The 14,292-nt window shown below is 42.1% G+C and overlaps 1 protein-coding gene across 11 annotated transcripts in view; it reads right to left on the bottom strand.

Annotated features, from left to right (window-relative positions):
* The window catches only part of SRPK2 (SRSF protein kinase 2), a 310,269-nt gene that overhangs the window by 80,223 nt on the left and 215,754 nt on the right, over positions 1 to 14,292 (bottom strand). For all 11 annotated transcript variants that reach the window (XM_048836381.2, XM_048836386.2, XM_048836387.2 and 8 more), the window contains one exon: positions 2,643 to 2,808. In XM_048836381.2, the coding sequence (XP_048692338.1) occupies positions 2,643 to 2,808 (166 nt within the window). The remainder of the gene's footprint in view (positions 1 to 2,642; positions 2,809 to 14,292) is intronic.

Below are 14,292 nucleotides of genomic sequence, written 5' to 3'. Positions count from 1 at the left end.
CCTTTCCCGGCCATCCCACATTGATGTTGGTGAAACGTCCCACCAGTGATCCACCAGTGCTTACAGCACCATTGAAAAGTACCCCTTGCAGTTAATGTACTGGCTGCCCTTGTGGTTTGGCCCCAAGATAGGGATATGCGTTCCGTCTATAGCCCCACCACAGTTAGGGAATCCCATTGCAGCAAAGCCATCCACTATGGCCTGCACATTTCCCAGAGTCACTACCCTTGATAGCAGCAGCTCAATGATTGTGTTGGCTATTTGCATCACAGCAAACCCCACAGTAGATTTGCCCACTCCAAATTGATTACCGACTGACCGGTAGCTGTCTGGCATTGCAAGCTTCCACAGGGCAATTGCCACTCACTTGTGAACTGTGAGGACTGCTCTCATCTTGGTATTCTTGCGCTTCAGGGCAGGGGAAAGCAAGTCACAGAGTTCCATGAAAGTGCCCTTACGCATGCGAAAGTTTCGGAGCCACTGGGAATCACCCCAAATCTGCAACACTATGCGGTCCCACCAGTCTGTGCTTGTTTCCCGGACCCAGAATCGGCATTCCACGGCATGAGCCTGCCCCAATAACACCATGATCTCCAAATTGCTGGGGACCGCGGTTTTAGAGAACTCTGTGTTCATGTCCTCATCACCACGCTTCCGTTGCCTCCTCGCCTGGTTTTTCAGGTGCTGCTTCTGCATAAACTGCACGATAATGCGCGAGGTGTTTACAGTGGTCATAACTGCTGCGGTGAGCTGAACAGCCGGGCTCCATGATTGCTGTGCTATGGCGTCTGCTCGGGCAATCCAGGGAAAAAGGCGCAAAATGATTGTCTGCTGTTGCTTTCACAGAGGGAGGGAGGGAGGGAAGGTTGACTGACGACATTTACCCATAACCACCTGTGACAAATTTTTGGCCCCATCAGGCATTGGGAGCTCAGCCCAGAATTCCAATGGGCAGCGGAGACTGCGGGATAGCTACCCACAGTGCACTGCTCAGAACATCGATGCTTGCCACGGTACTGTTGACGCACACCACCGAATTAATGTGCTTAGTGTGGACACATGCACTTGATTTTATACAATCTGTTCCCAAAAATCGACTTCTGTAAAATCGGAGTACTTTCGTAGTGTAGCCATAGCCTCAGAGTGCTCCTCTGGATCTAAAAGGTGTACTGGTTTTTAGCAGGTTCTCAAAATTCAACACCATCATACCATGTAGCTCAGAAGTGGAACTATGCAAAGAGCTAAATACTACACTCATCTTCAGTTAGTTCTGGGGAAGTGTTATAAGTAATAACTACCACTGGCTAAGAACAAACTATATAAATAATTCCATCAAATATCTTCATTGAAGAGAATGTTAAGGTTGCACAGTGAGTCACGTAAAAGTCAGGAAACAACATCAAGGTTGCAAGCACAATCTTAAGTGCAATTACTATACAGTCTTTAGTTACATGATCACACGATTTCAAAACCAACGCATTATTTTTTGAAAATTTTACACGTCTAAAATCATACGTATAATATTCCAGATGGCTGAACCACTCTTGCTCAAACTTTTAAAAAAATCATCTTCAGGCAAAGACTAAGCCTGAAAAGTTTCAGTCTAAATGGTGAATGTTTTGGAAAGTTGTGAAGATCTGAAAACAACGTGCTAGATTGTGGAAACATTTATGGAACCTTAACTGCAAAGGTTGCTAGACTCCTGCTGTAACAGACGACATTATTAAAATACAACTCAACTATTGCTCCCTACACATTTTCCCATAGTATTGTATAATAACTTTCTTAATTATTATCTTTTCCCCATGCTTGTGGCTGATATGGTGGATTGATAAATGACCAGGAGCCACAAGACTGATGACCATTAGAAAGCCACATTTTCTCTAAGTATCCCTTTACTGTTTCATAGTGAACTCTCCTAGCCATCCACACTGTGCAAAGGTAGAAAAGAAGGTACAGTCCCACCTGAACCCTAGGCAAATTTCACAAGCTATTTTATATGTGAGTGGGAAGTATACCTAAAAGAGGACACTGATGTATGTACAATACATTCACTTTTCAAAGCTTAAAGACCAGGGATTCCAAGACTTGATTTAGTTGAGGACTGGTCCTGCTTTGAGCAGGGGGTTGGACTTGATGACCTCCCGAGGCCCCTGATAGTCTATGATTCTATGACTTTTGTGACATCACTAGATCTAACTATAATGCCTAGATTAGAAGTCAGACAATTTGAAATTTAAGGTAATGAACTTGGGACAGAATTGGAAAACAATTTAAAGTTATTAACTCTTATGACTGCTGCAGTACGGCAGGGCTCCAGTGCAGCTAATAGCTGTCATTTGAGTTCCCAACTTGAAAAACATGAAAGATTGTTTAGGCACATCATTTCCCTATATTACAGTACTCTGAATACTGGGAGCATACCAACGTGAGAAACCGAAAACATCCCTCAGATGGCTTTCCTGTGGTCTAAATAATACTTACATTAAACTAGGGATACATTAAAGTAATTAACATTCACACATTTAATTCAGTCATTTAAAATATAAAATATTCATGAACTAGAACAAGTTAAATGTGATTATGATGATCTGTTTTCCAATGCAGTTTTACTTGCAGCAAGTTTAACTCTATTACTGTACCTGCTGAGCCAGAAGGAGGAGGAGCACCAGCTTTCTGCCACTCTGTAGCTTCAGCAGCCATTCTACGCACATAGGCATCATCCACACACATCAAGATATTTTCTGGTTTTATATCTGTATGGATGATCTTGCATTTGCTGTGTAGATAATCTAAACCCTGAAGGACCTGCATACAACAAAATCAGTTGAAAAAAATTTTGATAGTCTGACCAACATAAATAGTCTGTTTAAATAATTATTCTAATTCAAATGCAATAAAATATGAAAACTTGACTTCAATGTAGTATACAAGTATTTTATAAGATGTTAATATTCTGAATGTTCAAACAGTCAGAAATATTTTATACACTGTGTTCAACAAAAGGTAATTTTCCTTAGATATACAATATTACCTCAGTTTCCAACGTGACTAAGATGTTATGATGATTTGTCCACTTTTATCTATTACACCTTTGGCATTTCAAATTTATTTGTTATAAAATATTGGCCGTCACAGATTATTTAGCCCAGGGCACATTTTTTACAGTATACACAGGAAGCAGCCTGCAAGTTATCACACAAATCTACATAAATTCTGGTGCAAAATTGGTAACAAGAAAAAAATGACACCCTCATAATATTAATCTGCACTTTTACAGCACTGTCCATCAGAAGATCTTAAAGCACTTTACAATCACAAATGAACTAGGCCTCACAACACCATTAAGAACAGACAGGTTAAGTGAATTATCTGATGTCGCTGAAGAAGCCTGTGGCAGTGTGGAAAATAGAATCCCTGTGCTTTATCCACAAGAACCCTGTGCCCCTCTAAACATTTTATCAAGACATTACACAGCACATTCTTAATCCAAGCCTTCTCAGAATCATTCAAGATATGATGAATTTTAAAAGCTAAATGTGTGGGTTCAAAAACCTAATACTGGAATCACTAATCTGGATTCGTGCGTGCAAGTCTGGTCCACTAAATTCCAAAATTTGCTTGTTTATTTGAAAAACCAACTGAAAGAGCAGGGATTATTCTCTTAAAGGATAGAAACCGCAGTTTATCCTGAAAAGATATATGATGACAAGCAGTCCAAGTTTTAGAAAAAGGACACTAAAGTAATATCCACATCAAGAAAGTGCTCGTGATTAGAGCTTGTTGAGAAATGGTTTTCCCATTTTGCAAAATTTTTTGAGATTTAAAAAACTCTCCTGCTCTGCACTGGAACGAAACTGAGAACTTTCAAAAAATGTTCACAAAAAACAGGAGAGAGATTCTCCACTCCAGAACTGTCAATAGCCTTGTCGTTCAGGCACCCACCGAGGATGTGAGAGACCCAGATTTGACTCTCTGCTCCACACCAAGCAGAGCAGGGACTTGAACCTCTCTATCCCAATCCCTAGGTATGCCCTAACCACTTGGCTAGAGAATCAATCCTCTCTCTCTCCCCCACCATTCTAGTTTTCACCAGAAATTCTATCCTTGACCTGACATACTTTGGGCATGGCTACACTTACAGATGTAGAGTGCTTTGAGTTAAACCAGCCTTTGTAGGGTGCAGTAGGGAAAGTGCTGCAGCCTGTCCACACTGATAGCTTCAAGCGCATTGGCGTGGCCACATTTGTGGCACTTGCAGCGGCATTGGGAACGGTGCATTATGGGCAGCTATCCCAGCATGCAAGAGGCCGCAACGTGCTTTTCAAATGGGTGGGGTGGGGTGGAGTGTGACAGGGAGTGTGTTGTGTGTATGTGGGGGAGAGAGAGTGGGTTTTTGGGGGGCTGAGAGCATGTCAGCATGCTGTCTTGTAAGTTCAGACAGCAACAGACCCCCGTCGCCGCCCCGCCACTCTCTCTCACACACAGCATTCCACATGAATGACTTGCTTTGTCTCAGAGCAGATAAGCAGCAGGCTGTCAGAAACGGAGCTTTCAAAGGGCATTTCTGCATTCCTACAGCCGATTCCAAACAATGACAAGAGTGGCCACCTAACTTAAGGGGATTATGGGACGTTTCCGGAAGCTGATCAGAGCGCAGTAAAGCAACACCTCGTTCACCCTGGCGCTGCGGCACCCCAGCAAGGGCACAGTAAACATTATTCCACTCACTGAGGTGTAGTACCAGCAGCACTGTAGCCGCGGAGTCAGAGCGTTCTACGTGCCTTGCCAGTGTGGACAGGTAGTGAGCTAGTGCGTCCAGGGCTCCTTTACTGCGCTGTAACTCGCAAGTGCAGCCAAGCCCTTTCCCAATGAAAAGTTTTGGTTTTGACGAATCAGCATTTTCCAGTTAAAAACATTTAAATGAAAAATTCCTGAGCAGCTTTACTCACGATTCCTCTACTCCATCTACTACAATATCTCCTCATTTTAACAATGTCTATATAACACAGAGACCAAGACAAAGATTCTCAGAGTACATTAAAGGCCCTAAGTTTTTTCCCCCCAAAAAACTCTCTGTTTTAATGGTAGAAAGACAAGGAATTCAGTGAAGCTTAAGTAACTGATTCTCAGACATAGGACTAAAATTTGCAATTGCACACTAGATAAAGTTAAAAATTTTTGCCCAGTTTTGGAATTAGAGGATAAAACCAAAAAGCTCAAATTTTTATTGGACCTTTGTATTGTTAAGATTTAATTTTGGTTGGGGTTTCTTTTAAAAGAAATACATCTCTTGAATCGCATCTTTTGATAATAATTAAACTATTATTATTATTTTATTTATTTGGTTCCTGTTCTCCACTAATCCAGCTGAGAAACATTTTTGGTGACGAATTTGAAAGTCTCAAGTGATAGAAAATTATTATAGATTATTGGTCGGTAAAAAAAATGAACACCACAAACATTTTATTTTGTTGCATTAGCAGGGTACATATATTACACAGAAAATAGTTCTTACACACCAGCAAAAAGTACTAAAAGCTTTAATTAAACCAAATGTATTTAAGAGGCTTGCTGGCACAGTGATCCTTTCTATTATGGTGATGTAATTTCAAATTATTATTTATGATATAAATAACACTGAGTTTCATGATCTGTGACAAAGAATTATACTAATGTTAGGATTTATAGATAAGAATGTTCTTAGCCTGAACTTTAGTCAGATAGCTTAAACTAAAAATAGAAGGTATGATGATGCACTAAACCTGTGTGAGAAAAATATCAAATTCTATACAGGGACTGAGACCAAGACTGGGCATAATCCCTAGTTTTTATTTACATCATCTGGCAAGGGGAAGATTGAAATGGATAAGAAAAGCTACATTTTCCTGGGTGTCAAAAAATACAGACAGGAAATATTCCGTTAATATCCCTATAGATATAGTTTAGGGGGATCCAAACTGTGGTATAGTTTCTCACTTGGAAAGGTCATATATATAAGAATTTGACTGCTCCACATCAAGAGATACTTTGCCACCACTTATCAGATTCTCTCTCATTGATAGTTAACCGGGATTGCAGACCATTATGCCTCTGAGAGTCTATTACTTACTACACATGGTTCATTTACACAAAAATCAAGAATGTTCACAGATGGAATACAAGATGCTAATTTTGGATCTTTTCAATTTCAGAGCATGTCCCTTGTCAGATAAGCTAGTGCTTTAAGTTTTACTGCCCAAAGGAATACTCCTTCAACATTAGTAAATCTGCACTTTCAAGCATTCCCACTGGAACAACAGGACTTTCCCTCTGACAACAGATCATTTTGCAGCTCCACAGAATCGGCTCTTGTATAACATTTCATACAGCTCTGATCTGGGGGAAGAAAATAGATCAAACGCTGCTCAACACTGAAATTAAGTTTCCTATTAAACAACTAAAAAAGCAATTACTGATTAAAACTAGGCCTGAATTATGCATCTGAATAAGATTATAACCAAATTTTCAACCAGTGTTCTAAATCTGACAAAGCATTTTGTAAAGTACAGATTTACATGGTTTTTTTAGACTGTCCCCCAAGATGTCTGTATTATATCAAATAGTGAAATAATCTGTTTTAAATAAAAATGTTTACTGTCCAGCAAACAATGCAACAGCTAGATTGTTTCACAACAAAATTTAACTTTCAGTATATCTACTGTACAAGTTTTATTTATCTATGCCAAACCACAGAAGAGAGGATGAAAAGCTGCATACCTTAAGAGATAAACCATCTGGCAACACTGTGGTTCACTAGTTGTATCATCCATACAATTCCACGTACTCCATTCATCCCATCTCCACTATACGTAACTCTCCCCCGCCTTCCATAACTGATTGTTCACCTACCCTTATTTTTTTTTTAATGAAGTGTATGTGGATTGTTTCAGCTTCTTTGTCAGAGCATAGGTTTAAACTATATATTTTTAGTAGGGGTTCATTTAATTTATTTGTATTATTTCTGAATTAATTTTTAGTAACTTAATTTTGAAAGTATTTTGGCTTTTGACTTCTTTGCTCATACTTAGTCATATTTTCAAAGTCTAGAGATTTGCCTTCTTTCCTGACAAAATCTGGATTAAACTAGCTTTAGACCTATATATTATTCAAAGAACTTTCTCAAAAGTTACTTGAATCTGTATTACCAGAACCAGTTCAATCATCCCTAGATAACCTATTAAAGAAATCAAGATTAACAACAATCATGCACAAAAATGTGTGCTGATTCATTAATTTATGCAAACAACAACCTTACAAGGCCAATGGGAAATTATCCCAGGAAAAAATACACATTGATCTCATCTGGTTGAGATTATAGATGGACATCCTAAAACAAGAACATGTCAATTAACTGAAATGGATACAATACAATTAGCTGAATCCAGTATGTTCCGTGCAAGCCAGCTGTTTTGGGAATGCCTTACTCTGAAAAAGACATTGGGAATATATGCTAGAGAAAACGGACCATAATACTAGTCATACACTGACAGTTATTCCTGAATTATGTCCATTACATAATAGGGATAAAAAGAAAAACTCAACAAAAGAATGTGTAAAATGGATCAAAGTAAGTAATTCACATCTGTACAAATCTGACTCAAAACCTAGATGTAAAGGATAGATCACATCACTATCTGAAACAACTTTGTATGAGAGTACAAAATAAAGTTTACATGGTAAAGAAGAAATATTTAATTCCCTATGGAGATTAATCCTATAATGTTAATAAGGGAAGGATACTTGCCTTCATTCTGTTTCTCTGAATCTTAAAATTTTTTCACTCCTGGATCTCAGCTTCTTAGTGAGACATAGGTGGAAAACCACAAACTCTGGAAGTTTTTGGCTCCAAAGAACAGTAGTTGTGGTGAAGTGCATCTGACAACTGCCTGCCATCTTGGTGGTCCCACACTTCCCTGAACCACCAACTACGACCAATTTCACTTTAACATTTCAGTCCGATACTAATTCAGCAGGAAATTAAGGCTCCCCATAAAGCCAAGTTTCAGAGGAACAGCCGTGTTAGTCTGTATTCGCAAAAAGAAAAGGAGTACTTGTGGCACCTTAGAGACTAACCAATTTATTTGAGCATGAGCTTTCGTGAGCTACAGCTCACTTCATCAGATGTTTACCGTGGAAACTGCAGGCTGATCACCAAAAAGAACGATTGAAAAAAAAAAAAATCTTTCTTCGAAGGCATTTAGATGTAAATACTTCACCACTGGTTAAAGAAAACTCCTCTGAACTCCCAGGGCAGAGGGGTGTGTGTGTAAGAATCCTGCAAGATGATATCTTCAGAGAAGAAGAATTACACACAAGTAATTTTCACTTCTCTAAAAATACCATCTTCGAAGGAATCTGCGTAATCAGAAGCTTGTCACATCTTGTTACAAACCTAGATTCCGAGCTCTCGGGAACAGGGATTGTTTTCATGTTATTTGGTAGTACAATGGGGCCCTGAACAGTGATTGGGCCTCCTAAACTCTACTGTAATACCAATAAGAAAAAAAAGCAGCAGCAGCAGCTGGAGGAAGATATCCCAATGGAAAAGACAATTTTAACGAACAAGAGCAGACAGAACAAAGGCAACATAGAGCAAGGAACAGGTTTTTTTCTGTTTTTGTTTTAAACAAACAACAAAAAAGGAGAAAAAGATTACCTCCCTGGTAATTACCACATCAGGCCTACTACTCAAGGACTGGTAGGGTGTGTTCCATCAAACAAAAGAACAAAATTCAACCAATTCCAAGGAGAGACATCCAGAGAAAACAAAACTGTAGAAGACAGAAGAGTCTGGGCTCCCCAGCCATGGAGCAGAACCACAGAACTGTGATACTGAAGCAAAAACACTCCTGAAAAACTGAATACAAACATCAGTATTCAGTGAACATACCACCTACAGCCTATGTAGACATATACATATGTATCTATAATTGAATAATTCTTTGTCAGCCTCTAGTGGCTGACTCACCATGGGCTATAGAAGCCTGGCATGGTTCAGGGTTGTCTGATCATACAAATAAAAAAATGCAGACAGCCATATAGGTGTGGGCCAACATTTATAAAGTTGTGTGCCTAAGCTGTATGTAGGGAATATTCATCTCTTGGAACTCATGTTAAACAAAGTCTTTAACTCTTAAAAAGTTTTATCAGAGGCTGACTTCCAACAGAAAAAGACCCAAGTAATTGCATTTTGTATAGCTGAAGATAAATTACTTGGGACTCAACCCACCAAGTAAACCAAATTTTAATTTTATTATTAAAAGCAAGAAATCAAAAACGCAGGTAAGTCACATCACAACATAATGCAATTCCACAGCTACTTCACTTTGTACCTGGGACTACACCTGGACAGAGCTTAAGAATTACTCCCACACTCTTAAGTATTAATAGCCTAGCTGAAACAACGTCTAAAGACCTTCCACTTAAATATCCAGATAAAAATCCTTCAGATACCAATTTGTTTATCTTAAAGCCCCTGCAGCCTGCATGAGAAAAGACAAGTAACCTACAAGTTTAAACGCCTCACTTGAATAATACAATAAATTTTTTCATAACTGGAGCCTTTGTTTCTGTAACTGACAATGAATGCTGCTAAGTGAGTGAAATTTGAAATAATCTTAATATGCATCTTGGTTGGTTTTGCAGAACAATGCAGAACTACAGAATTGCATTGTGCTGTTATATGACCTGTCTATTTTATTTTATTCTTGCTCTTAATACATAATAATTAAGTAGAATTTAGTTTGCTTCATGAGTGGAGTTCTGAGTCCTCAGTCAAGGGCTATATCAACTGCTAATTAATTAATTTAGGCTTTTCAGTAGGAAAAAGTCAGACTTTTAAAAAAAGTAAGACTTTATGTAACAGTCATAAATAGCCCCTACAGAATCAGTCTCCTAAATCCCTATTTAGGCTTCCAAATAAAAGTGCCTTAATTTTAGAGGTCCTGAGCACCTGCAGCTTTTAAATCAAATGTTAGACACCTAGCTTTGAAAACTGGTCATGATCCCCTAGCAACAACAGAGCCACCTGCCGAGTGCACGGATACCAAATGAAATGAGAAAGCTGGGCGGGCTGAGGAAGGGACTTAAGCCACTTCTAGTCAGGGGTGGCGAGTTGTATGGGCATGTGGTGCCTATGCTCCACCAATATAAGAGCCCCCTGCCCCAGCCCAGAGCCCGCACCCAAACTCCCTCCCAGAGCCCTCTCTCTCCCGCTCCCACACCCAAACTTCCTCCCAGAGCATTAGGCAGGTGTGGGGGGGCAGACTTGGACCCGTTCTGGGCACCCCAACCCCCTGCCCCAGCCCAGACCCTGCAGGGCTGCACCCAAACTTCCACCCAGAGCCCACCCCCCCCCTCACATCCCAACCCCCTGCCCCAGCCCAGAGCCTGCACCCAAACTCCCTCCCAGAGCCTTAGGCAGGTGTGTGTGTGGATGGGGTGCTTGGACCTGTTCTGAGCATCACCAAAAATTATACAAACATGCCGCCTCTGCCTCTAGTAACACTTCCAAACTTTTTCACACTGACTTTGTTAAGAGAAGGCTCATGGGGTAAGACATGGGAAGAGAGCTGGCATGACAATATGTCCACTAAGCTAAGTACTTATCATGACCTTGGAAAGGGATTTTAGAAGTTTTCCTTAACACCACTGTAGTCTCGAAAATTTGGAGGCTACAGCTGTATAAAACACACTCATTGAATGATCCTACTCCATTTGAACCTACACCACTATTGAGAAGTGACTTACCATGTAAGAAAAATAGCCTTTATTAGTTTGTGAAGGACTCCACTAAGACCCCACAACTCAGGGGCTTCGGTGTGGATTTTGGTAAGCATCAAGTCTCAGCTGATCATTGAGTTCTGGTGTTAGCTCTCGTTCCAAAGACAGTTACCCCAAGGATGCTATCGCTGTTGCAGACTAATTGGCCTTAAAGGCAACAGGGGCTAAATGATCTGTCAAAAATACCTCTGTTTTGCCTGCATCTCTTTCACGGGCCTATGGTTATGTCTCCAAATTCCTCTACTCCATCCATAAAACTCCAAAACCTATTCTACTCCAGGAAGATTTTCTCTATGTAGAAAATGACAGCTATGGGTTGGTAACCCCATCTTCAGAATGAGAGTCAGACCTGGTCTACATTACAAAGTTAGGTCGACATAAGCTGCATTAGGTCGAGTTAATAAAGTATGTGTCTACGCATCCAAGTCCCTTCCGCTGACCTAAAGGGCTTGTAAAGTTGACTTTTGTACACTACCTCCAAGAGAGCCATAGCGCTTGAGTCGACATCCAGGCATTGACATGTGGATAGTGTAGACACTGCGTTGTGTAATTCGAATGAATTGGCCTCCAGGAGGTATCCCACAGTGCTCTGCTGTGACCACTCTAGAGAGCACTTTCAACCCCACTGCACTTCAGCCAGGTACACAGGAAACAACTGCCCGTCTGTTAAAGCCCCAGGACCTTTTGAATTTTCATTTCCTGTTTGATCAGCGTGGAGAGCTCGTCAACACAGCTGGTCATGATACCCAAGGCCGCAAACGTGCTCCAGCATGGAGTACACAGGAGGTGATGGATCTTATTACTGTGTGGGGAGAAGAGTCTGTGCAGGCAGAGCTCCAATCCAGCAGAAGAAACGCTAACATCTACACCAAAATCGTGCAGGGTCTGGGAGAGAAAGGCTACACCAGGAACATGAAAATAAAGAAAATAAAGCATGAAAAAAATAAAGCATGAAAATAAAGAAGTTTCTGCAAACGTACCAGAAGACAAGGGAAGTGAACAGATGCTCTGGTTCTGAGCCACAGACATGCTGCTTCTATGAGGAGCTGCATGCAATTCTTGGTGACGACCCCACCACTACCCCAAAACACTCCTTGGATACCTCCCAGGAGCCCGGATGACCTCGAGCAACAATGAGGAGGACGTTGCTGATGAGAAAGAGGAGGAGAATGCGAGGCAAGCAAGCGGAGGATCCATCCTCCCCGACAGCCAAGAACTATTTTTTAACTCTGGAGCCTATCCCCTCACAGGACCAATTGTCAGTGGAGCATGATATTGCGGAAGGCACCTCTGGTGAGTATACATTTCCAATTAAACTGTAGGGGTTACATGCTATTATTTTTAATGTTGAATCTGAAGAAAAAAATAGGTACAGTGGTTATCAGTGGCCACTCCAGCTATGCAGAGGGTGCTTTCCGAAAAAGACTGTTTATGTGCACAGGGTTGGCCCTGGAATCCTCCATGGAGATCTCTAAGAACCTTTCATGGAGGCACTCTGCAACCCTTTCCAGAAAGTTTCTGGGAAGAGCTGCCTCATTTTGTCCACCATGGTAGGACACTTTCCTGCACCACTCCAGTATTAACTCTTCTGGCATCATTGTGGTACACAGCATTGCAGAATAAGGACCAGGAGCGTACCCAGACGCTTGCAGGATGTGCTCCCTTTCCGCCTCTGTTACCCTCAGGAGAGGGTTATCGCATATGGTCACCTAGGGGAAATGGGGGAAATTTTAAATGCTAGCCCTTAAACCGCAAGCAATTTGACAAGTAATCTGCCCATTTAGTGAATTCTGGCTCACACAACCATGCTTTCCTGAGCGTGCCCTGGTAGTGGTTGGAAGGGATCACCACGTATTGCAACCAGCATTTAAATGAGGGGGAAAAGGGCTTTTCTGAGGTTGGAAACATTGATCCCAAGGATGTCTTCACAAAAGCCGCAGCACAAGACCTCTCGCCCATGCTTCGTGGCCTTACTCACCATGGCTGGAGCAGCAAACTGACTCTTGCAGTAGCCAGCATTTGTAATTACTTTGTGACTTGCAGGGGAGTGAATTGAGAGGTGTTTCTTTTATAAAAAAAATTAATCTTGCACCAGAAACAATGTATGCACTGTCAATGCTACCCTTGTGCTTTGGATTATTTGCAGTCGAAAATTTGTCTGTCGGTGCATCCATAGGCGCCAACTTCCCCACTGCCCCGTGGGTGCTCGACCCCCCGCCCCACCCCTGCCCCACCTCAATTCCACCCCCTTCCCCCAAGTCCCCGCCACTGTCCCGCCTCTTTACCGCCTCCTCCCCCTCCCTCCCGGAAAGTCCTAAGCACCGCCAAACATCTGTTAAGCAGCAGGAGGGAAGCGCTGGGAGGGGGAGGAATGGAGACATGGCATGCTTGGGGGAAGAGGAGGCGAGGAGGGGGTGGGGGGAGCTTGGCTGCCGCTGGGGGCGGAGCATCCGCTAATTTTTCCCTGTGGGTGCTCCAGCCCCACAGCACCCATGGAGTCGACACCCATGGGTGCCTTCTCCACACCGGGACAGAGACTTTCCCAGATTAGAAGGCGGAAAAAGAAGACTCGGGGGGACATGTTCAATGAGTTAATGTGTGTCTCCGAGACTGACAAGACGGAACTCAGCGCGCGGAGGATTGCACTGTCTGACAGCCTGCACGAAGACAGCAGAACATGCAGGGAACACGAGCGTGAGATGCAGGAAGAGATGGTGTGCATTATGAGGGAGCAAACAGACATGTTGAGGCGTCTGGCTGAGGTTCAAGCAAAGCAGCTGGACACTAAAGTCCCTCTGCAGCCTATGCTGAACCTGCTGCCATCGTCACAAGTTCCACATCCTCCTCTCCCAGAAGTCCTAGGATGCAGCAGTGGGGGAGGGGGCAGTCTGGTATCCTTTGCACTCAACTCCAGGGGAGGGTACAAGGACCAGAAGGCGCTCATTCCCCACATTTGATTGTTATTACAGTGCAATTTTAGGAAAGCTGTCCTTGTTTCTCCCCGCCCCAACTGTCCACTCGCCACCAGTGCTATCAGCCCTTTTGCCCCAGGTTATCTTACTATTCTTTGCTGTCTCTCAGTGTTTGTGAGCATAATAAAACTTAATGGATTGAGGAGAAAAGGCTCTTTATTCATTCATCGCACAGTGGTTAGTGGGGGTGGAGTTTACAGGGGAGTACATGCAATGAAGGGGACAGCTTGGTAAGGAACAACACACAAGTGTCATTTTACTGTGGGTCATTGCTGAAATGAGTTTTCAAAGCCACACGAATTTGCAATGCCTGTTGATGTGCTCTTCTGATTGTCCTGGTGTCTGGCTGCTCAAAATTGGCTGCCAGGTGATCTCCCTCAACCCCACACCCCACCAGAAACTTTTCTCCTTTTGTTTCACAGATATTATGGAGTACACAGCAGGCAGCAACAACAATGGGGATATTGCTTTCACTGAGGTTTAACCTAGTAACCAA

Source organism: Caretta caretta, chromosome 1, assembly GCF_965140235.1.
Source record: "Caretta caretta isolate rCarCar2 chromosome 1, rCarCar1.hap1, whole genome shotgun sequence".
In the NCBI taxonomy this organism is placed as follows: Eukaryota; Metazoa; Chordata; order Testudines; family Cheloniidae; genus Caretta; species Caretta caretta.
Note: the sequence above shows the minus strand (reverse complement) of the source record. Positions and strands in the feature narration are given on the sequence as shown.